Raw genomic sequence first — 21,476 nt, 5'->3', positions numbered from 1 at the left:
CAAAAATACATTTTAATAACAACTGAATAATCTTGACTCTGATGCCTTAAAATGTTCATTGGTGAGAATGCTTTCACGTATCAGAAATAATTGTATTTTATTGTCTTTCTTTTTACATTCTCAAACCTGAGATTTCCTAAGTCCAGAGCAATATACGTTTTACATATTTACTAAAATGCACGGGCATTTATTTTTAAGCCCGTTTTTACTGATGAGGAGTTTAAGGTTTCAGATACAGAATCAGTGTCTTATAGCTGAACCCATTAAATATTGCCGTATGTAGTTGTATGTAGCTGAATTTCTGTAAGTCACTTTGGCTTTACAAATGGAAGCCTTCCAGCAGTGTATATTTAGGAGATCTATTCATAGTCTTAGCACCAAACCCCAACAACTTCCCTGTAGGAAGTCCGTTTTCTCCCCCCGCACGCATGTGTTAATTTTGTCAGACCTTAATGTTGCTTAACTGTTTTTATACTGTATCAGCTACAGGACTCAAAGAAACTTTAAACCATATAAGAGACCAGTTATGGCAACTCTAATGTTTTATAACCAGTGCTGGCTTTATCCCAATGCATGTTAACCTCTGTGATGTTCCTTTGCCTTCATACACTTTTGCTTTTAAAGTTTTGGTTTCTTTACTGAGTTTGATTTCTTTTGTCTGTAGACTGAAGAAATGTGGCCAGCACTAGACTGGCATATTCCCTAATACCCTTTCTTACCTAGCTGCAGTGGCATAGAAGAATGGATATGAGAGTAAGAAAATACTGACGTGGAGGGCAGTTCTGCCTGACATTTGGGTGCATTTTCTAAGGAAAGCGTAGTACTGGAGATCTAGAAATGTGTGTTCATATCATCATGCTGAGAAATTTTATATATATGTTTTTAATGAGAACTCTGTTGAGGCTCGGAGCTTTTCTGGAAAGGGAGAAGTGCCCTTACCTAATGCAGGGCAACCACTGGTTATGCACGCTTTCCCTCCCCTCCCAGAATTTAAGAACATGCAGCTGTCTCCTTAATTCTGTAGTAAGAGGGAAAATAATCTTCTTTTTGTAGGTTTGGTTGAGAAGCGGAAAGGGAGATTCATACTGCTAAGAATATTTAACAGAAACGTCCTTTTGTTTAGGGCGCAACGGTGTTCCTGCGTTACCATTAGCACTTACCACAGGCAGTGCTGGAAGAAGAGTCCTGGGTGCCTTGGGAAGGGGAACAGCAGCCATTACGCGGGCCACCCGACACAGTCTGGTTTACTGTTACAGGCTTTCCCTGCCTAGGAACACTGGGAACGCTCAGGCTGAGATGGGATCTGGGTGCGGTGACGCGGAAAACCACGCCGCCGGGCAGGCCTGCCTGTTTTTTTCTGATGCTCTTAGCGCACCGTGAGCATCTGGCCCTAAATTCCGTAGGGACGCAAGTGTGCTGCTTTCACACCTGCCCGTCCTCAGCACAGCAAGCGGGTCTCCTCCAAGGGGGAAGAAAGGTTTAGAGAGAGGCGCTCTGGGGTTTTGTGGTGTTCTGGGGAAGGGGGGGGTTGTTGCGTTGTGTCGTTTTCTTTCAGAGGTATGAAAGAAGCAAACCCTCCCTGGAGCCAGGCAGCCTGCAGGTGCTGGTTCTCCCCGGTGCCCCGCAGAGGTCCGTCCCGCGGAGGGCCCCGAGGACGGAGCAGGGCCGCGCGGCCCTTACCTCTCGGCTGTGTGCGTGAGCAATGGTTTCAAGCGGCCTGGGGAGGCAGCTGTGTTCTGTGTGTCTTGCTACTGGGGCACTCTCCTCTGTGTTTTTCAGCTGTCCCTCGCTTCCAGCAGCTTTTGGTATTGGTGGTTTGTTTTGGTTGTGTTTTTTTTTGTTTTTTGTTTTTTTTAAAAAATTTTCTCCCTCACACTCCTGTTTGGAACTAGCTCGGCGCTGGTGTTCGCCCTGCTTATGGATGCCAGCTTCATTTGTCTTGCCCACTCAGCTGGCCACGGGCAGTCCTTGACCCGGCTCAGCGCGCGGGGGTAAGCCTGTGCTTGTGCTGGCGCGCAGGCGGGACAAAAATGTGCAGTAGAGAGGTAATCTGCTTGTAGAAATGGATCCATCCTACTCTAGAACGTCAGCTTGAAAAATCCAGCATCCATCAGACAGAGGTTTAAAGCCACAACAAATTAGCGAAAGCAAAAATGTAAAGGCGGCTCGTCTGCAGCAGATAAAAATACAGTTTTCATTAACTTTCTGCAAGAGCTAGGTGCATCTTGTAATTCGTATTCCTGTTATTCCACAGTTCACCTTGCAGCAGAGATGAAAAATATCACCTTCAGGTTTTACTGTATATCTGCAATCTTGGGAAGATAAACGTCAATGTAATGCATCATAGTATTGACGCTCAGAAGTCTTCCAAACTTTGCTTTTTAAATAAAACAAGGAAGTCAGCCTTGAATCCTTTTTACACAGGAGGAAGAGTAGGCAAGTGTTTCTGGTTGTTTGGGGTTTTTTTGCACCACATCTTACATAAATCTGACTTCCTTTACAAATCTACAGTTGTCATATTGTCAAGCATTATAGAGCAGGAGATGCTATACTAAACACAAGGAAAATGCACTGTTTCCAGGTAAAATATTATGTCTGAAATGACTTTTACTGCTTGTGGCTTTCAGTTGCTCTCTGCTAAAGAGATGCACGGAGTTTCTGTTGTTCATGTTTCTGTTGAAATTATTAAAATGGAAAGCTGAATAGTAGCTTACTTTTAAGCATTTATGTTTTTTAATTGAAGTGGGTTAAAAAGTCAAAAATTCCAGCTTTAATGATGTCAGAAAGGCTGTTCAAATTTCTTACGTAAGATCATAGGACTCTTCAAGCTGGAAGGAACCTGAGGAGGTCCCCAGTCCAACGTCCTGCTCAAAGCAGGGTCAACTGTGCAGTCAGACAGGTTAGTTGGGGCTTTGTCCAGTTGGGCCTTGAAAACCTCCAAGGAGGGAGACAGCACAACCGCTCTGCCTAACTTGTCCCACTGTTTGGCCATTCTCATGGTGCCGGTTTTTTTTATATCCAGTTGGATATTTCCATCAATTTCACCAAAGAACACACTGACACCTCTTCATTGCTGTCCCTGATATTTTTAGTCTGCCATGAGTCTTAAAACTGTAGAACTGTTTAATTGTAATTTAAGAAAAAAAATTAGTGGGTTTTCTTATTGGTTTTTTTTGCATTGGGGTTTTTGTTTGTTTTGTTTTGCTTTTTTGTTTATTTTAGTTTACTGGAACTGTTTAGTGGGATAGTGACTCAATCTGGTTTTCTCTATCTTACCTTAGAAGATTTGTCCAAGTCTACATTATATGATAAAGTAATATATTGAGAAAATGTTGATTTGGGTAACGCGCATGTGCCAGTTTGAAACAGAGCATATACCTTTTATGTTGTGCTTGTGTGCAAGAACTTTTAAAAAGAAAGCACCTCATCCCGAAAGGTAACTGATTAATGACTGCAGTAATATTGGCTTGGTTGACAACCATGTGAATACATTGTCTCTTATTAGAAGAGGCTCTTCTATATAGCTTTTCCTTAGTATTTTCAATATAACAGTTTTGCAGGTTATTGAAAGGTAGGATTTTAATTCTTTTGTAGTTTGATGCGAGTGTCATCCTTGCGGATTGTGATGGTTTAACCCCAGCCAGCAACTAAGCACCACACAGCCGCTCACTCACCCCCCCCACCCGCCCAGTGGGATGGGGAGAGAATCAGGAAAAAAGTAAAACTCATGGGTTGAGATAAAGACAGTTTAATAGGACATAAAGGAAGATAATAATAATAATAATAGTTGTTGTTGTTAATTATAAAATGACAATAATAAAAATAAAAGAATTGGAATATACAAAATGAGTGATGCACAATGCAATTGCTCACCACTCGCTGACCAATGCCCAGTTAGTTCCTGAGCAACGATCTGCACACCCCTGCCCCTGGCCAACTCTCCCCAGTTTATATACCGGGCGTGATGTCAACATGGTATGGCATACCCCTTTGGCCAGTTTGGGTCAGCTGCCCTGGCTGTGCCCCTTCCCAAGTTCTCGTGCCCCTCCAGCCTTCTTGCTGGCTGGGCACGAGGAACTGCAAAGTCCTTGACTTAGTCTAAACTCTGCTTGGCAACAACTGAAAACATCAGTGTGTTATCAACACTTTTCTCATACTGAATCCCAGACATAACACTATACCAGCTACTGGAAAGAAAATTAACTGTATCCCAGCTGAAACCAGGCCAGGATTTTTGGGTTTCTTTTGCTGATTCTGTTTTGATGTACAGTAAACAAGTCTATGTTGTTTACTGTCCTGTCCTGGTACATCTGTCAGTTTATCCTTCTCAGGTATTTGATGGCTTATGCATGTGGCTTCTCTTTCATACTGAAGATCAAAATGCTGACATCTTTCTTCTTTTGCAGTTCTTCCCCTTGGGACGAACTGTCTCTCCCCAGCCAGACATTAAGTTATGAACTGCTTTACTGACTCTTCCTTCTCCAGCTGCTGGCCAGATTTTGCCCTGTTAGAGACAACAGACTCTCTTTCTTGGGGACTGCAGAGAACTTTTGAAATGAGTTTTCTGACAGGCTTTAACAACATTGTCTTTGTTAGAAGTTAAAGTGCAAGGCTAGCACGTAAAGGTCTTCATTCAGCAGAGTGCATTCTGATTTAAACACCCATTTAATGACCTGGATAGATCATAAGTATGCTTTGCTAATTGTCTTTTCTGTGTTAGATGCAGTGAGTGAAGGGCACGGTTTCCATAAATGCAGTTATTAGCAGCTCCATTTGAAGTGTACTAGGAGTGCGCACGCTTAGGGCTTGTGGAAATCGCTCCAGCTGGGAACAGCGTTAACTGGGGCGAGTATAACCTGAGGAAAGGCTCGCTGTTGTTTTGAGATCAATTTTTAACCAAAATTCCATTCTCGTTATTTACGCGGAGAGTCTGAATTGCCAAGACTTCTGATTTCATAACAGAAGTTCTGTTTCCAAGGAGTGAACATTTGTTGAAAAGATTACAGTGCTTCAGGGAAATGCCTCTCGCTACGCTGTTTGGATGGTGAGGGTATCCTGCGGTTAGACCCAGTGCTGCGAACACCGACTTTCACTCGTTGCAAGCAAGATGGATCCTCACGCATCTTTCTTTGTGTGTGCTGTATGCCAAATAATTTAAACAGTAGAATGCTGCAGCCCAATTGCAAAGGAATCGGTGCATGTGGGAGGATGCTGTTCATTTGCATCTTTTCCGGGCGTGATCAGAAATGCTGGTCAGAGCGTACCTGAGCTGGAAACGCAAAGGTCATGTGAAAACTCTCTTCAGGATCTGACAGACATAGGCAGGTCCCTTGGAAGATGTTCAGGGCTAGAGGAGGATCCTTGGTGCTATGTTAACAGAAAGCAGTAGGATATCGGTTCCTGAAGTCAGCTTTGAGAGCAATGTTTTGAGTGTTAGTCTCGGGCAGCTTCAAGTTTAGATTGCTGGCACCACCGTGAATCATCTCCACTAACAAAGTAAATGTCAAGGCAGTCTGTTTCTTGTGAAGTCCCAGTGCGGCGTTTCTGCCTCTCTGCTAGGTCTTGTGGTCTCAACGTGAGCGTGGTGGCTTCTGTAGTCGAAATAAAAGATACTGCATGGAGAGTGCAGAGCTGAGTGCAAGGCTGGAAGCGTAGTGGAGAGCAGACAGGTTCAGTGGAGGCCTTTTGAAGAAGTTTGTGAGTTGTATTACAGTATTCTTGCTGGCTGCCGATGCAAAGAACCTGGCTGTGCTTACACATGATGTGGCTTCTAAAGCAAAGCTATGAAATAGGTTTTGATATTCATCATGTTTACTTCACAGCAAAACAAGTAATGTCACTAGCTGTGTTCGTCACAAGAAGAGTACTCAGTTTGATTTATCTGGTCAATAAATTGGTTCTTACTAGTTTAGATTGTTGCAGGTCTTTTTTCCTTCTGACGCTTCAAATGCATGTATTGTGTTGATTTCTTTATTTTTTAAGTATTTAGGACAGATAAGAACTTACCTTACCTCAACAAATCAGTAGAATGTAACTAATTTATTGTCAAATACCACACAGATTCTCTTTAATATCCTACGTAGTAAAGACGCAGGAATGAAGGGTCAAGGAAAGATGAGACAGAGAACACAATTGATTGTAACAAGTGATTTCCCCTCACTTATCTAGTCAAGCAGTACACAAGGTAATTACATAAGTACTCTGAATTTCTGAAATCTTTTGGGAGTTCAGATGAAACTTGCAGAAACAGGTCGTAAATTGTATGTGTAATTTTCATACAATGCAGCTTTTGGCTTCAGCTGGCTGTTTCTTTGAAAAAGCTTTCAGAGTGGTAGGGTTGATCAAATTGTGAAATGCAATTTAAAAAAAAAAAAGACAGACATAGGTTGTTGTAAAGCTTGCGAATGGTAACAATATTTCAAGATAAATGAAAATCTAATGCAGTTTGCTTCTTAATGGCAAGAAATATGGAATGAGATTGACGTATGTGTCTTTAAAAATTGAGGCAGACGAGATACAGCACAGAAGTATGCATCTTTTGTTCAAGCATGTCCATCAGTGATGGATTTATTGTATTGTAAATGTCATTTACTTGCTGAGGTATATAAGACAAATGCATGATTTTTAAATATCCATCTGTCTCAGATGATTGAGAAACAGAGATGAAGTTCCTCTGCGGGCTTTAACCAGTGCAATGTTCATAGCTGATGCCTGGAGGGCCGGAAAAGCTGTCCTTAGCCGCTTAGAACATGAGGATTGATGGTAGGTTTTGTTTCTTTCTGAGGCTTTTTCCCTCTGGAGGGAAAAACAATAGAAGTTTGGTATTTTCAATAGCAAAGTTACGGATTATAAATTGTAACTCTTTGGCCTCTTTTTAAATTCGAAGCATATGCTTATTTTTACCTGCTTATCTCTACAACTCAAAATTTGATTACTTAAATTTTGAGTGTTTAAGTCCAGAAGAAACAGCTTCATCTATTTCTTTCTTCAGTCTACAGAGAACACTCCTAAAAGGGGCTTGGTCTTAGGAAAATGAAAAGCATTGCCCCCTCACAGTCCACTGTGTAACACTACTACACAGGAAAAGGAGAATAATCCTTCCTTTATGGAAGGAAATTAAGCTGGACATATTAGAAGTCCTTAAGAATCTCTAATGCCCATATGAATAAACATGGGTTCTATTTTTAAGATCTTATTCAACCATGTGCATAAAATGAAGGATATTCCTGGAGCAAGAGAGAATGTGGAAGGAGCAATGACTCAGCTACAAAGGTCACAAGCTTCATTGAATGTTGAAATGCAGTGACGGGAACAAATCTTGTACTGAACCTCTTCGGTGATGCTGTGTTTTACGCCTTTCACCTTGGAGGGCACAACTTCCAGGGAAAAAAGATGAAAGAGGTTTTGGGGACGGGAAAGAGATGGCTTGTTACTGCTGAACCATTAAGGGCTGTGGAAGAAAGTTCTTGGCAATTGTAGCAATGCCTTGAGCATAGGTGTAGAACTGGACAAGACCAGCTGCTGGGCACAAAAGACAAGGCGATGCAGCTGAAGATCATGGAGTGCAGAAGTGAAATGAGAAAGTACCAGAGAGAAGGTCTTAGTGATAGAAATGATAGTGTTCTGGATTATGGCAGTATTCCAGTGAAATCACCAATTCTCATGGCTGTTTCCTCTGTCTTCCGTTTGATTGCAAAAACTATTGGAATTGTTTGCCAAGCACTTGAACACGTGTGCATGTGGCAGTAGTAGAATACTACTGTAGAAATAGTTAAACTACTTGGAACAGCATATACTAAATTGACAAGACATCAATACAACACTATATTTATTTTCAGGTATTCAGGATCGTTTCCTCTAAATTTTTATTAATTGTTAAAGCTGAATACTCTTAGGGATCTACAAGGGAAAGAGGTCATTTAAGCTAAGAAATGGGATGTGCTTTCTTGTGTGAATACCGTTTTACTAATCTATTTGACTAACAGAATATCTGCTATTCTGCTAGCCTCTAATTGGCAATACAGGGAAAGATAGCAAAGCTCAGATGAAAAATCAATGCATTTTTTTTCTGAAGAAGGGAAGAAATAGTCCAAGAGTCGTAGATACCTCACTTGATACGTGGAGGCCCTTTTGCATCTTGCCGTCAGCTCTGATGGAAATGATGTCTTAAGCAATTGTCCATTTTGTTCTTAATACTCATAATTTTTCCAGTCAAGCATTTATAAAATTCCTCTACAGAGGAAAATTGTGGACGGTTGTCTAATTATGGTATGCTCCTCTTTTTCCTTGTATCCTAGGGAAAAACTTCATCGGCCAGTAATGTGTTGGTTATTCAAATTATTATGAAGCAATTTATTATAGCCCAAGTATGCTTCTGATTAGTTTTACTGTAAATGTATGATAATAAATGCCTTTATCTTCACTCTGTTTTGCTGGTCTTGACTTGAAAGTCTATTTTTCTATTAACAGAAAATGGATTTTAGTTTATCAGGCCTCATTAGAAAATTGTATCTTAGGATTGTGAGGTGTTCCGTATTACATGGTCCAAACGCATGTCTCAGGAAAAGCTTAGGGAAGATGGAGAAAGGCATGTAATACTTGACTCTGAAGCCCTTGTATGCAAGTTGAAGGGCAGAGTTATGTCTTCCTTTTTTGTTGATGATTTTATTGTTTTCTAGATGTGTTATATGTGAGCCATTCAGCACTGTTTTCAAAATCTGATCGAACGTGTAGCATTGCTCCAAACCACATAGCCACATGCAAATGTGGTATTCCTCATCACTTGGAGGAGGGAGACAGGGAGAAAGATCTTGCGTTTTCTGCCATCCATTTCTGCAATCCACTTTTCAAAAGGGATTTCCTGATATTCAGCTTTTGTCTAGAAGAAAGCGTTAGAAAAAACTTTTGCCTCCACCTTCTGCCCCTCTAAAATAGGGTGAGCAATGGCACCGACTTAATCAAAGCAATGTAAACAAAACTGGAAATTTGAGAGAAATTAGAAGGAGAACAGAAGGTTGCATTTGAACAAAATACATAACAACAAATGTTTACAGAAATGAGAGATGATAATATTGATTAGAGCCAGCCAGAAGTCTGAGCATTTGGAGACTTCCCACAGCCTTCATCTGCTTAAACATTTTCCTGGGGTTGACTCTGTCCCTAGAAGCCAGTTTGTTGCCCTTTTTGTTTAGAAATGCATCAGTTCATCTACTGCTTTGCTGCTCCTGTGATACCAACAGCAGCTGGCACATTTGCTTGAGGAACAAGCCACCTTGCTGAACCTTTTGTGCAGCAAGGTTACCCCATGGATTGCCTCCAAGTTGAGAAGTTGAAAAATAATTATTTTCATTAAGAGAAAACAAGGTTTAACTTTCTAGGCAATAAGCGTTGTCCTTCCTGTAAGTAGATGCAATTTGACATCCCCTAAGACTTCAAGTAGATAGTTGCTTGTGGAAAAGAAGGAGAACGATTGGTCCTTAGGGTCTCTGCTCTCAAGACTAGACAAGAAGCTAGACTTTGTTTTGGAAAGATAGCAGTCAGTGTCTGGTGGGCTTTGCTTACCTGGGGCAGTGTTTCTCCCTGGTGCTGCAGTAGAATGATAACTGTGCCCCAGGGCTTGGTGCTCTTCTTGCTCTTTGGCCTGTTTATGGGGCTTGGCTGTTACCGTAACAGTGTTCTGAACAATTAAATTACAATAAAATATTTTAAATGGCTGAATTTAGCATGAAGTGAGTCAACCAGCATACGAATTTTTTTATTTATTTTTTTTAAAATTTGTGTGGAGTGTCATCTATGGTATAGCAACCCATATGGTACATTTGAGGGTAAACACACCGAACAGGTGCTGCTTTGTTGGCTTGAAGGTCTGAGTCACTGCAGTCTCTGAGAATGAATTACTGTGGATGATGCTCTACAGAAGTCTGCAGTTGAAATACCATGTTAAATACATGCTAATGACAATGTAGGCTGCAGTATGTAGAAATTTGTCTGTTGTGCAGAGAAAGAAGGAAGGTTATGAACATCGGAAAAGCAGTTGATGGCAGACTCTTATAGCTGAAGCACAGTCTCTGAGTCAGCTGGTGGTTGATTAGTCCAGTCTTAAGTACTTAACCTAAACTGACTTAACTTGAATGATGTACAGTATTTGTCTTGTCTCGATTTGTGTCATGTTGTATTAAGAAGAGGGGGCCGCGATCAGTGCAGGCAACCTTCTTTGCAGGCAAGGAAATCGTGTGGTCTCTTGTGGTCTCTGGTTTCTTGGGGACCAGAGAAATTGCAGTTTGAGGCAACAGAGAAAGCCCCCTGATTACAAGAAGCAAAAACACACCTGAAAAGGTGCAGTGTGTAGGGAGATGCTTGCTTTTATGCTTTTTTATGTGTTCTGTCCCACTTGATCACTTTGGCTTTCTTCTACTGAAAATGTTGATTATTCTAGTTGTAATAAACTTGTAGTCAGTTCTTGCTGTTCTGAGTTTAAAAGCCTTTCTGTCATCTTCGGTGTGCTGTCTGCGAGGAAAGGATCTAGGAGGCTTTGGATCATACTTCTGTCTTATCCAGGGTCCTCTAATAACTTTTCTGTTGCAGGCAGCTGCAAATGTGGTTTGGTTTTTTTTTATTGCACAGGCTACTAGTGCCAACATCTTTCCATTTCTAGAACATGGGAGAGACTAAAATGCAACATCACCTTAGGTAATACAGCAGCTTCATTTATGATTGACTTAAAGAGTATTTGTGTTACTTGAAAATTATTGTAATCTTAATGGTAAGAGGCTATTTTGCCTGCTTTAAAACTAGCCTTAAGTTACAAAGTTAAGCAGAGATTTCTTTAATATCTGCTATTCAGGTATTTGTCTGAGTCCTTCTATTTTTAGATCTCCTTAATTGCTATCCCAGATTACATGGTGCTTTCTAGAGCCATAAGGAGAGGTGCATTGCTTGTGGCTACCTCCACAAAGTTCTCGGGCATCTCTTAAGTGGAGGCTTTGAGTGAAGTGGATCTCTGGCAAGACTTCTTTAATGCAGCATGACTATTGAACTACAGATGGGACCAGGGGCAGTATGGGACAAGTATAATAAACTATGACAGTACCAGGAATGGAAGGATGGGATGTGTAAAAGCTGAGTAAGAGTTGAATCTCAAGCAACAAGGAGGGCGAGTTGAAAGGTTTAACAGCTGGTTTGATATTCCTCAAACACTGAGTGCCAGTAAAAACAAGGACAATAGAAGACTGCTATTTCTGACAGTAATTTGTTCTGAAGCACTCATTGTCTTTATTTTTACTTGCTTTCAGTCAGGCAGAGTCTTAATTGTGAAACTGCCTGTCGCTTGCCTGTAAAGCAGTACAAGCCAAAATAGCACTTGCGGCAGGATTGCATTGCTCTGCAGGAATTTAAGTGATATGTGCACAGCAAGGCCAAAGAGGATGACAGAAGCATCATTAGTGCAGACGAATTCCCCTTGCAAGTGAAAGATAATATTGCAACAGAACCATTTCATTTAAATGGGATGCTTAGGTGGGTATCATACTGACTTATCTAAATGTGGATATATCTTTAAACAAGGTACTCTGCAGGTAAAACTCAGGATTTATGGTGTTCCCCTCTGTTAGGCAAATAGCTGGGCAGTCAAGTTATTTCAACTGAAAATAAGTATTCTTGCATTGTTAGAAATCTGAATATCGGCGTTACTTGTATTTACTGATATGGCACAAACAAAAGGGAAGGACAGGGGGCAGAGGCGGTTTCCATCTGATTTGTTAACCTGAGAGCTTCCATAGCTTAATACAAGTTTGTATGCAACGACGTTGTGAGATGTTGGCTGCAGACCATGGCAGTATGTAGCAATAGCCTGAAGTCACTGCCCTAGATGAATGCTTCCGTTGTGACAAGTAGACAGTATCTTCACAAAAATCTAAGATGACAGGAAGAGCTAGTTGGTCTTTTTGCCCAGGGAACTCTTACAGCAACAGCAACCATGTAAAAAATAAAATAAAGTTGAGAAACTGAGCCTTATCTTCCACAGTGTCTTTCTTCCACTCACAGGTTCAAACACCAGCAGAGATGACCTCAGATGTTAGTGAATATTGTTAGGTTTTAGACTCATTGGTAGGTACCAAGAAGTTGTTTTTACCGTTTTTTGGAATCAGTGATACAGAGACTCACGGAGATTAACACAAGTCACTCAGAACTTGAATGCTAAATTCTGTCAAACTCCCTCATAATAGCAGAACATAGAGCTGTTGCCAAATTCACATTTTTACGAACAGTTCCTCTCCTTTATTATGTCCCCTTTTTATTTTTGAACACGTAACTTACTCTTCCATAAGCAATGCTCTCAAACCTCAGGAATGTCAACCCTAAGATAGAAGAAAATTGTTGATCTTACTCCCTAGGTTGTTTTGCCTCGGGTAACTCGGGTAATTTGGGGGATCAAAGATACTGCCACTTAATTATTTTTTTTTCCAGTGGGGTGAGTCGATATTAATGACTGCTATCTATTGAAAACTAAGTTACTTCTGTATTTACTTGCATAAATACTAATGATTGTCCTGTTTTGCCTTATCAGATAGGACATAAGGAATGAGTGGGAAAAGGGATTTTCCTCAATACTGCTGACTAGCAGTTTTATTACAGGTATCTATACCTGGCAAAAAAGTTCCTTCTTGAGGAGCTACTCAGGAACTCGGAGAAAATGGACAAGAAAAAGTAAGCTGAATAAAGGATGGCACAGGGCAATGAGTAGTGCATCACATATCAATCAGCTTGACAGATGCTGTGAAATGTAGGTGAAGGGGGAAGTTGCCTTGCTTTTTTTAAATTAAAAAAAAACCCAAACAAAAAACCAACACATTTTTACCTTTTGTTCTTCAGATGTAAGTGGGAGTACAATACACAGTCGTATAAAGCTAGTGCTGAACATGCATTTCTCTAAAGCTGCTTGTGGCCCTTGCACCTCAGTTACACTATGGAGTTCTGTATTTTTTTAATTACTAGAGCATACCTATATATAAAAATTATGCATATAATGTAATGCTTGCTTGTTTAGATCATCAAGGTTCTTTTTCATTGTTTGGAGTTTTCTTTGTGGTTCATAAGTGACTTCTGACCAAGTCTTGTGTTGAGCACTCCAAAAAGTAGGCTGATGCAGTCATTGTCTAGTAGGATTACTTGCTTTTTGGAGATGCCATCACAGTAATGTTTGTGGTACAAAACTGTAGTCAAGGTAGTTCTGTCTACCAAAGCTTACTCTGGATTGGTATAGCACAATTTACACAGCTTTAGTGCTAATAGGTATAATTTAGGTCTTGTTTAAGTATGTTTTGTTTCCCCTAGAATATTTGACAGGGCAAAAATCTACTATGGAGAGATGGCATTGGTTGCATAATGGACTTTGATCTTGTCAGTATATCTCAAAATTGAGAGCAATTATGAACATAAGAACATAACTTACAGACTTATGTTTTCCTGGAAACGCTGCTGACAAATGCCATCAACAGTATGGTTTTTCACTTGAGTTGTACAAAGCATGCAATTACAGTGATTTGGCAATCTGTTGTTTTTACAAATGTGTTTTTAAACTTCAGAAGTTTTCTATAATTTAGTGTGAACTTGTATTTCTCTCTTTGTTTCTACAGTTCCCATAAATGCTCTGTTCTAAGTTTACACAAGTTTTAAAAGTCACTGTAGGAGCTACTGAGCACATTAGTATGCACTCCATCACCTTTGGAGTGCCTCTGAAATACACTGAGAGAAGAAGCGAAAGCAAGAGAGAGACAGTTTTGCCCAGGCGCTGTGACAGGGAATGCCCCTTTTGAGCCAGGTGGCTTGAATGCCACTGCTCATATTCAGCAAAGAACTCTCCTGGGCCAACTTCTGCCCTAATTTGAGTCAATGTGGTTGCCTTGTGATGAAATTGTTTGATGGAAGGTTTTGCAAAATATGACTTCAAGGCAGTGCTGCATGTGGGGCTTAGAACAGGCGCCTTTTTTGCTAAAAAAATGTTGTAATTATTACAAAGGGCTTTTTAACTCTTTATTTATTTTCTGAAGTGATATCAGTTGTGCCATAGATCTTTATCCTTGTGTGAGAACCTGTGGATTTCCATTTGTGTGTGCTTTTGGTTTTGCTTTCCCCTCTGCAGCTGGTCCTGCAGTAGCTAGAACTTCGGATTGCTTGGATAGAGGTTGCCACAGGTGGTGGAAGTGGAAGGTTTGCAATCCTACGGGGTCCCTTTCACAGTCAGCCAACTCTGTTGTGGGAATCATTACTCCTTTTATTTATTCTGAAGTTAGTGGGTATCTAGAGTGAAATCTGTTCAGAAATACGTTGTTGATTTTCCCTGTTGTCTGTGTTTGATCCTGTATACTGAAAAGTCTTCCCGTTTTTTGGTCATGAGTGTGTTGTGGAATCTTTCTGTCATGTGGCACAAAAATAGTTACAGGACTATGTAATTTGGTGTAGCACTTTATTTTTTCCATCTCTGCCCTGTAACCTGGTAAGTAAGACCCACACATAATGATTCAAAGCAAACTGAAATATACTACATGTTGGGGTTTTTTCTCTCTCTTATTAGCTGGCAGAGCAGAATTATGCTAGAAGCTTGGCTGAGAACAGGCATTATTTTAGCATCTTCCCAGCATGACTCTAATCAATAAGGAAATCTGTGAATCCAGCTTGTAGACTTTGTTCTTTTTTTCTTTTTTTTTTTTTTTTTTTTTTTTTTTTTTTTTTTTTTTACAAGGTAACTGAATAAATTGGAACAACCCCCTCCTATTTACTCAAATAATTGAAAACGCTAGGCTCTGTATCTTTTCTCTCCGGTGGCCTTTTTATTCCGATAAACTAGGAGCGTGGCTGCATTAAGTTGAGGCAAACAACGCAAAATACTTTAAATATGTTGAAATCCTTGCTAAATTCATAGCTGTGTGGTCTCTGTCAGAGTATCTGTGGCAGAGGCTCTATTCAAAATGCTTCTTTTTTTGTGTAGAAGAGGAACTTGCATCAGGGGAGGTCTGAGAGCTATTGATTCATCCTCAGTTAAAAGTCCTTGAACCCTTCCTTATGGTAGAAGAACATGTATTGTATTTGCCTTTCATGGCAAGTACAGTGGTGTAGATGCAGCCAAGAGTTAAGAAAGGTAAAAGCTGGACTGAAGAAAATAGAACTACGTAGCGATTGGCCTCCTAGGTTACTAAAATATTAAACTGTATCAGTTCTTATAGTTTTTTCATGAGGAACACCAGAACATTGCAACACTCAGTATCTGTCTTTAATCAGCTGGGTATGAACATGTATATTCTGGGAGTGAAAGGGTTTTTTAATTTCCTTTTGCATCCTTGGGTAATGAGACTACTACTGGATTCTACTTAATTATTACCCTTTTCATTTTTTGTGCATCACTGATCTTTGTCTAGATGAGCAAGATGCTTTCATAAACATTGCTTTAAATTAGCAGACTTTTTTCAGTATGATAATCTTCCATTTTAGGAATGAAGCAAATCCACTTTTTTAACATCAATTTGTACTTCAGACATTATTTCATAGGGAGTTTTAGGGAGTTGCCAGTCTTGCCCTGGTTGACTGAAGAAAAGCAGATTATGCAACTTTTACATTTGCGGTTTTATTGCCAGCGACAACTCCAACCTTCCTACCAGTTGACCAGTCTTGCAGCCCTCTGAAGACCTCTCCCGCTTTTTCCTTTTACTTTGTATAATTTAGAAGCATGTTTCCAAGAGGATACAGTTATGTTCCCTAAAACTTCAATTGCATTCCTCTTTCACAAAAAGGAAGAACCTAATTTGCAAAAAAAATTATACCAAATACCTCTTCTTTTTTTTTTTTTTTTTTTTTTTTTTTACAAGTCAGGAATTGACTGTATTTATGTCATCTCACTGTTTCCGAAACACCCGTTGCAGTGACTCATACATCATCCCCTAAGGAGTGAAAAGAACATTTGAAAAATAAAGAAACATGCACTGAACTGGAGCTAGAAAAGCTAGCAGGAAATCCTGGATCTAGCCCTATAGAAAAAAAACAATGATCTGTGGAAAAAAAACATTTTTCTATATTACTGTATGTAAAGAGCTTACTATGTGTCCTTAATAAAGATGTAATGAGATTTTTGTTGTTGTTTGTCTTCAGATGTGAGAGAATTCACAGATTTTTTTGCTTCTCTCCCCTCATTTTTGGATAACCTAGAAGTGCAGTACGTCGTGCTCACTGCTCACTTCTTCTAAGCCCTCCCTTTTGTCTCCTCCAAAGTTTTTCAGACTTTTTTTAAAGACTTTAAGACTCAATTCTAAGACTACCTTGTTTTTCTACTTTAGAAAGGTTGTTGTGTTTTGTGGTTTTTTAATATGCATGCCTTCTAGTTTGACTGTCATTGTTGTATGAATCTTTTAGAAGTTTGATACTACATTTTTAGCTGAGCCAAACTTTTAATCAGTGATGCACACTGATTAAAAATTATTTTTTTTGTTTTGATATGTCATTAAATCATTTTAAAAAAAGGAGAGGGGGGAGAGTCATAATTCATAGAAGACGAGAAGCTGTAGAGGTTCCTAACTAAGGCATTGTGGCTTATGTGATGACCAAAATAGTTCTTTGATTGCAGTTTGACTTTGCTTTTTTTCCAGACAGTATTTGGAAAACCTTTGTCTGAGTTATCTCTGGAGACACTAATAACCTCCAGGAGCTGTGGTCTGCAGCACGCACTTAAACACTGCTGGTTCCTTTTTTTTTTTTTTTTTTTTTTTTCTTTGTAAAAATGCCCGTAAAATGCTGAGATGGAGTTAATTTGCTTCATAGCATCCCATATGATGCTGTGGTTTAGATTTGTGGCAGGGGCAATCAGCAGCTGTGTGGTGCTGAGCTGCCTGCAGGGGTTAACCCACAACAAATAACAAATGCCTTCCATCATATCTGTCCTAGGTACATAAAAATTGGAAGAAAGAGGTGAATGAGTGTGTCTGTGTATAATTTTCTTGGTTTATGCTATATTTTCCCAGGCCTGCAAAAATGGAATATATTTAGCATCTGGAAAGGAGCAGCAAATAAATACACTATAATGCAAATTGTGCGTAACAGTTATAACGAGGCTAAATGTAATACAAGATAAGTCATAGTTCCGATGACAGCAAAATAAACACATTACTCTAAGAAGTGTTATGTTTCAGCTGAAAACCTGGATAAGTGGAAGCTCCTAACTGTTAGAAAACGGGTGACAGAAGTGGAATGAAAGGATATTTAATTCCATGCAGACCAGAGGCATAAGAAGTGCCTGCCTGATTGAGACTAGTGATCCAGGATGGTGTCCGAGAATGGCAGCATGTAAACCTGGCTGCTTTCTATGTTCCCTTCCCTTTGGACTCTTCCAGCAGCCACAGCTGTTGAATTAGAGCTTTTAGAAGGTACCTCCCTGCTCGGCCCTTTTACAGTCTGCTTAAGGCCCTGTCATCCATCACGTTGCCTCATCCCTTGTTCAACCGTTTGTACCGTCTCTCTCCACAGCCTCCTGTGTGGCATATTCCAGGAGGTCACTGTGCAAAGAACATTTTTTGGTTGATCTCCAATCAGTTTTATCAAGCGCCTCCAGTTCTTGTGGTTGGGGTAAATAGTGGGTTTCCACTCAATTTATCCATCACCTTCATGATTTTCTAAACTTCAGTTGTATCCCTCTCAGCCATCACATCCCCAAACTGCAGAGTCTTAAGACGAAAGGCCAGCCTTTCTGATCTTTCATCTCAGGGCACCTGTCTACCTTCTCCTTCATTCTGGTTGCCCTGCTCTGTACCTTCTCTAACTCCTTCTGAGGTGTGGAGACCAGAACTAAATATTACTGAAGACATGAATGCCTCAAAGTTTTGCGCAGTCCAGATTAATGCCCTCTTTAAGCCTTCCTGATCCTTCCTGATGGTGCCTACCATTTTGTTGGCTTTTATAGCTGCCTCCGCACTTGGAGCAGGAATTAGATGCAAGTTGGTAGGAGCTGAGTGCTCAGCAGTGTTCTGACAGTCGAGTGGCATAGCTTTCCTTTTGATTTCTAGGGTAAGCGTGAGATGATGCTCTCTTCAAAAGTCCTCTTGGGGCTTTATTTATAGATCCATGGCAGCCTTCTACCTCCTTGCAAGCAAAATGTGCCTTTTCACATGCCCTTACCCTTCCCTTTCTCACACTGGCTTTTGCGTTCTTCAAAAAACGGAGATGGCAGAACAGATTAATGTAACACTTCTGCGTTTTGTACGTCTTCCCTGTTTAAACTAGAATGAGCAAGAGAGAGCAGAAAGTTTCTTGAATAAACTCTTATTATTTTGAATTGGAACCAGGCTGACTCCCATTGTTATCATGTTAACCTAGACGTATTTTATACTGGATTTTTCTTAATTTCTGAAGTTTTATTGTGCAGAATGATATGTGAGGAAAACACTGTAATGTAGTAGTAAGTATTGTGTGGTTTAGTTAAACGTGGACATGAGTCAGTCTTGTGCCCTTGCCACAGTAAAGGCAAACTGCATATTGGGTTACACTAGGAAGAGCTTAGCCGCCAAGGAAAGGGATGTGGTTTGTTTCCCGACACACAGCATTAACGACCCTGCATCTGGAGCACTGTGTCTGATTTCTCCTCCTGCGCTGCCCAGCACAGGAGAGAGATTAACAAATGGGAGAGGACCCAGCAAAGACCTGCTAAGGAGGTTAGAGGGCTGCAGCATGTGACACACACCTGGAAAGGGTAGAGGAGCTTGGCTTGGTTTGGCTGGAGAAAAGTCTAGTGGGGAATCTTAATTGCATCTTTTCACCCTCAAAAGTGAGGTTTACAGAGAAAATGGAAGTAAAATCTTTGGAGGGGTGCGCACAGTAAGGACAAGAGGGAGTCATTACAAGGTGCAACATGAGAAGCTTCCACTCGGGTATGAGGAAAAACACCTTCACTGTGAACTGGTCGAGCAACTGGAACAGGTTGTCCTGAGAAAAACGGAGGTTTTCGGGGTGTGACTGGACGAGCCTCCTGAGAAACCTGGTCTAACTGTGAAGCTGTCCTTGCCTCCAGCAGGTTTGAATAGGTGACGTCCTTCTGATTTCAATTTTTGTTTGATTCTGTATTTGTGGATAGCTAGTGAGACGTTGCTAAAATGTGTGCGTTGTTCTCTGCAGGTTTCGGTGTGATCTAACATGTGTCCTGTTTACAAATAGATGATTTTAGCAGGAAATCTGAACTTTCAACAGTGTTTCCCAGTTGTCCTCTTGGACAGTAGTATTGGAAAAAGCAGTGACTCTATGTTTTGGGGAGCGTTCGTGGGTGGGACTGCTGTACTCTGGAGGCTTCACACTTGGAGACTTCAGAGCCTTTCTGTCCAGTTTCTTCCAAAATCACCCACCCTTTTCCTAACCCCACCAACCTCACTGATCACCAAAAATGCCGAGCAGTTTTCAGAATCCCGGCCTTTGTTCTCAGCGAGAACTTCAGATCTCTGGGTGTGGAGGCAGGGAAGAGCGCTCGTAAAACGGTAAAGTTGTTTTAAACACGGGTGCAGGAGATAATCGGTGCCGGTGCCTGGGGCAGCTCTCTTCAGCCCCGGCACTGCTTCCCCAGGCGGGTCTGTCTGTGTGGTCGTGCAGCAGCTCAGATCAGAGCTGCGTCTCATTTTTGCCGGCTGTCCCCGGTGCCCTCAGCGTACCTCGCGGCTGCTGTTGCAGCAGAGGGAGCGGTGTGTGGTGGGAGCAAGTCGCGGGGCTGCAGGGTAGGGGTCAGCTGTGGCTCGAGGCTGCCGCAGACGTGCGTGCCGGATCACACGTAGTCACGGCGCTCTTTCCCAGAACGGGAGCGTGTTGAGGCTGTATCTAGCAACCACCGAGACCCTGCGGAGGTCTCAGCGGCTGGTACGCGCAGCCTCAGAAGCACCCTGTGTCCGAGGGTGGCCCCAGGGACGCCGTGCTCCGCGTTGCGGCGTTGTCCGCCTCCGTCCCACCCTCTCCTTCATTAAAAGCTCTGCCGGTGCTCCCTGCACGTTGGTTTGGTGTGCTGCCTGAACGAGGTTTGGGTTATCGCGTCCTACGTGGGTATTTGGTCTTGGGGAATGCTTGGGGTGTTAGGCCGTTTCCAGGACCTACTCGCTAAGGTAAGTGTGGGCAACGGCTGGTGACGTTGCTCAGTAAAAAGAGTTCACTGAGCCCCTTAACGGAGACTTCTCTCTTCTTGCGTAACATATATTTAGTACCTCAGTGCATTAAGGTGCTGGATTTAAATAAATAAAGGGTCACCAATTTATATGATCTCCTGCTGTTTCTCTGTGTGTGTATATATAGGATGACAAAGAAGCCAACAGACCCATGCCAAACAAAGGAGACCATGGACTAGGAAATGAGAAGTTCAAACCTGTGGTACCTTGGCCTCATGTTGAAGGTGTGGAAGTGGACTTAGAATCCATTCGGAGGAAAAATAAGGCCAAAAATGAACTAAATCATCATGGTGGTGGTGATAACAAACAGCAAAACATCATCCAGAGGCAGTATCTCACATTTAAGCCTCAGACATTTGTATACCGAGATCCTGTTTTACGACCTGGAGTCCTTGGTAATTTTGAACCCAAAGAGCCTGAGCCTCATGGAGTTGTTGGTGGCCCTGGAGAGGAAGCGAAGCCATATGTTTTAGGACCAGATTACAAAGAATCCATTCAAGCCAGCATTAAAGAGTTTGGGTTTAATATGGTGGCAAGTGATATGATCTCACTAGATCGGAGCGTTAATGACTTGCGTCAAGAAGAGTAAGCAAACTTTTTGTTTTCTTTTAGTTCTGTTTTTATGGGATTTAATTATTTTCTTTCCATATATCTTAATGGATGCTTAAAATAATATTATTAATTAGGCCAAATACTTAAGGCTTCTTGTCCCGACAGGCAAGAGTGCTGTACTATACCAAATGTCTCCATATATTATTCTTAATGCTGTTGCAATGATTCCTTTCATGAATACTTTATCTATATTGATTTATCTCTGAAGTCATCTGTTTTAGTGTCTAATTGCAGGTATTTGCACGTTCCAGGTCCAGCTGCAGTCTTCATTGCACTATCTTCTCTTCTTAATCTGCAACTTCTTAAGATTTATTCTTAAGAAAGAATGATTTTCTTTATTATTTCCTGCAGAAATTCCTACATTAGATAGTTTATTCAGTTTTGGTTTTACCTTGATGCTTTAAAAATGAAAACTAACTAACTAAAGAGAACAGAAACAAAGAAATACTGTTCCCTTTAAATAACTCTGCTTAATTACCTGCATTAACAGAAGTATGGATCTGCCATAGTGGTGTTTCAGGTATGGAGCTGATGGAAGAGTAGCCTTCTAACAGTTTCCCACCACCTTTATCATAAAGAAAGAAGCAATCTAGAAAAAACATTTTTTACTCGTTGGGAGGGTGTCTGCTTTGGTGTGGGGAAATTCTGGGAAGTTACTAACATTTGTTCAATAATTACTAACAGGTTTAC

General features: G+C 40.9%; 1 protein-coding gene across 2 annotated transcripts in view; it reads left to right on the top strand.

The window, feature by feature from the left end:
- GALNT7 (polypeptide N-acetylgalactosaminyltransferase 7) overlaps nt 1–21,476 on the top strand; it is a 78,155-nt gene that overhangs the window by 12,211 nt on the left and 44,468 nt on the right. For both annotated transcript variants that reach the window (XM_049793051.1, XM_049793043.1), the window contains exon 2: nt 20,302–20,759. In XM_049793051.1, coding sequence (XP_049649008.1) covers nt 20,302–20,759 — 458 coding nt within the window. The remainder of the gene's footprint in view (nt 1–20,301; nt 20,760–21,476) is intronic.

The sequence above is a fragment of the Accipiter gentilis genome, chromosome 3 (genome assembly GCF_929443795.1).
Source record: "Accipiter gentilis chromosome 3, bAccGen1.1, whole genome shotgun sequence".
NCBI lineage: Eukaryota > Metazoa > Chordata > Aves > Accipitriformes > Accipitridae > Astur > Astur gentilis.
The sequence above is the reverse complement of the archived record's forward strand: the minus strand, read 5'-3'. Positions and strand labels throughout refer to the sequence as shown.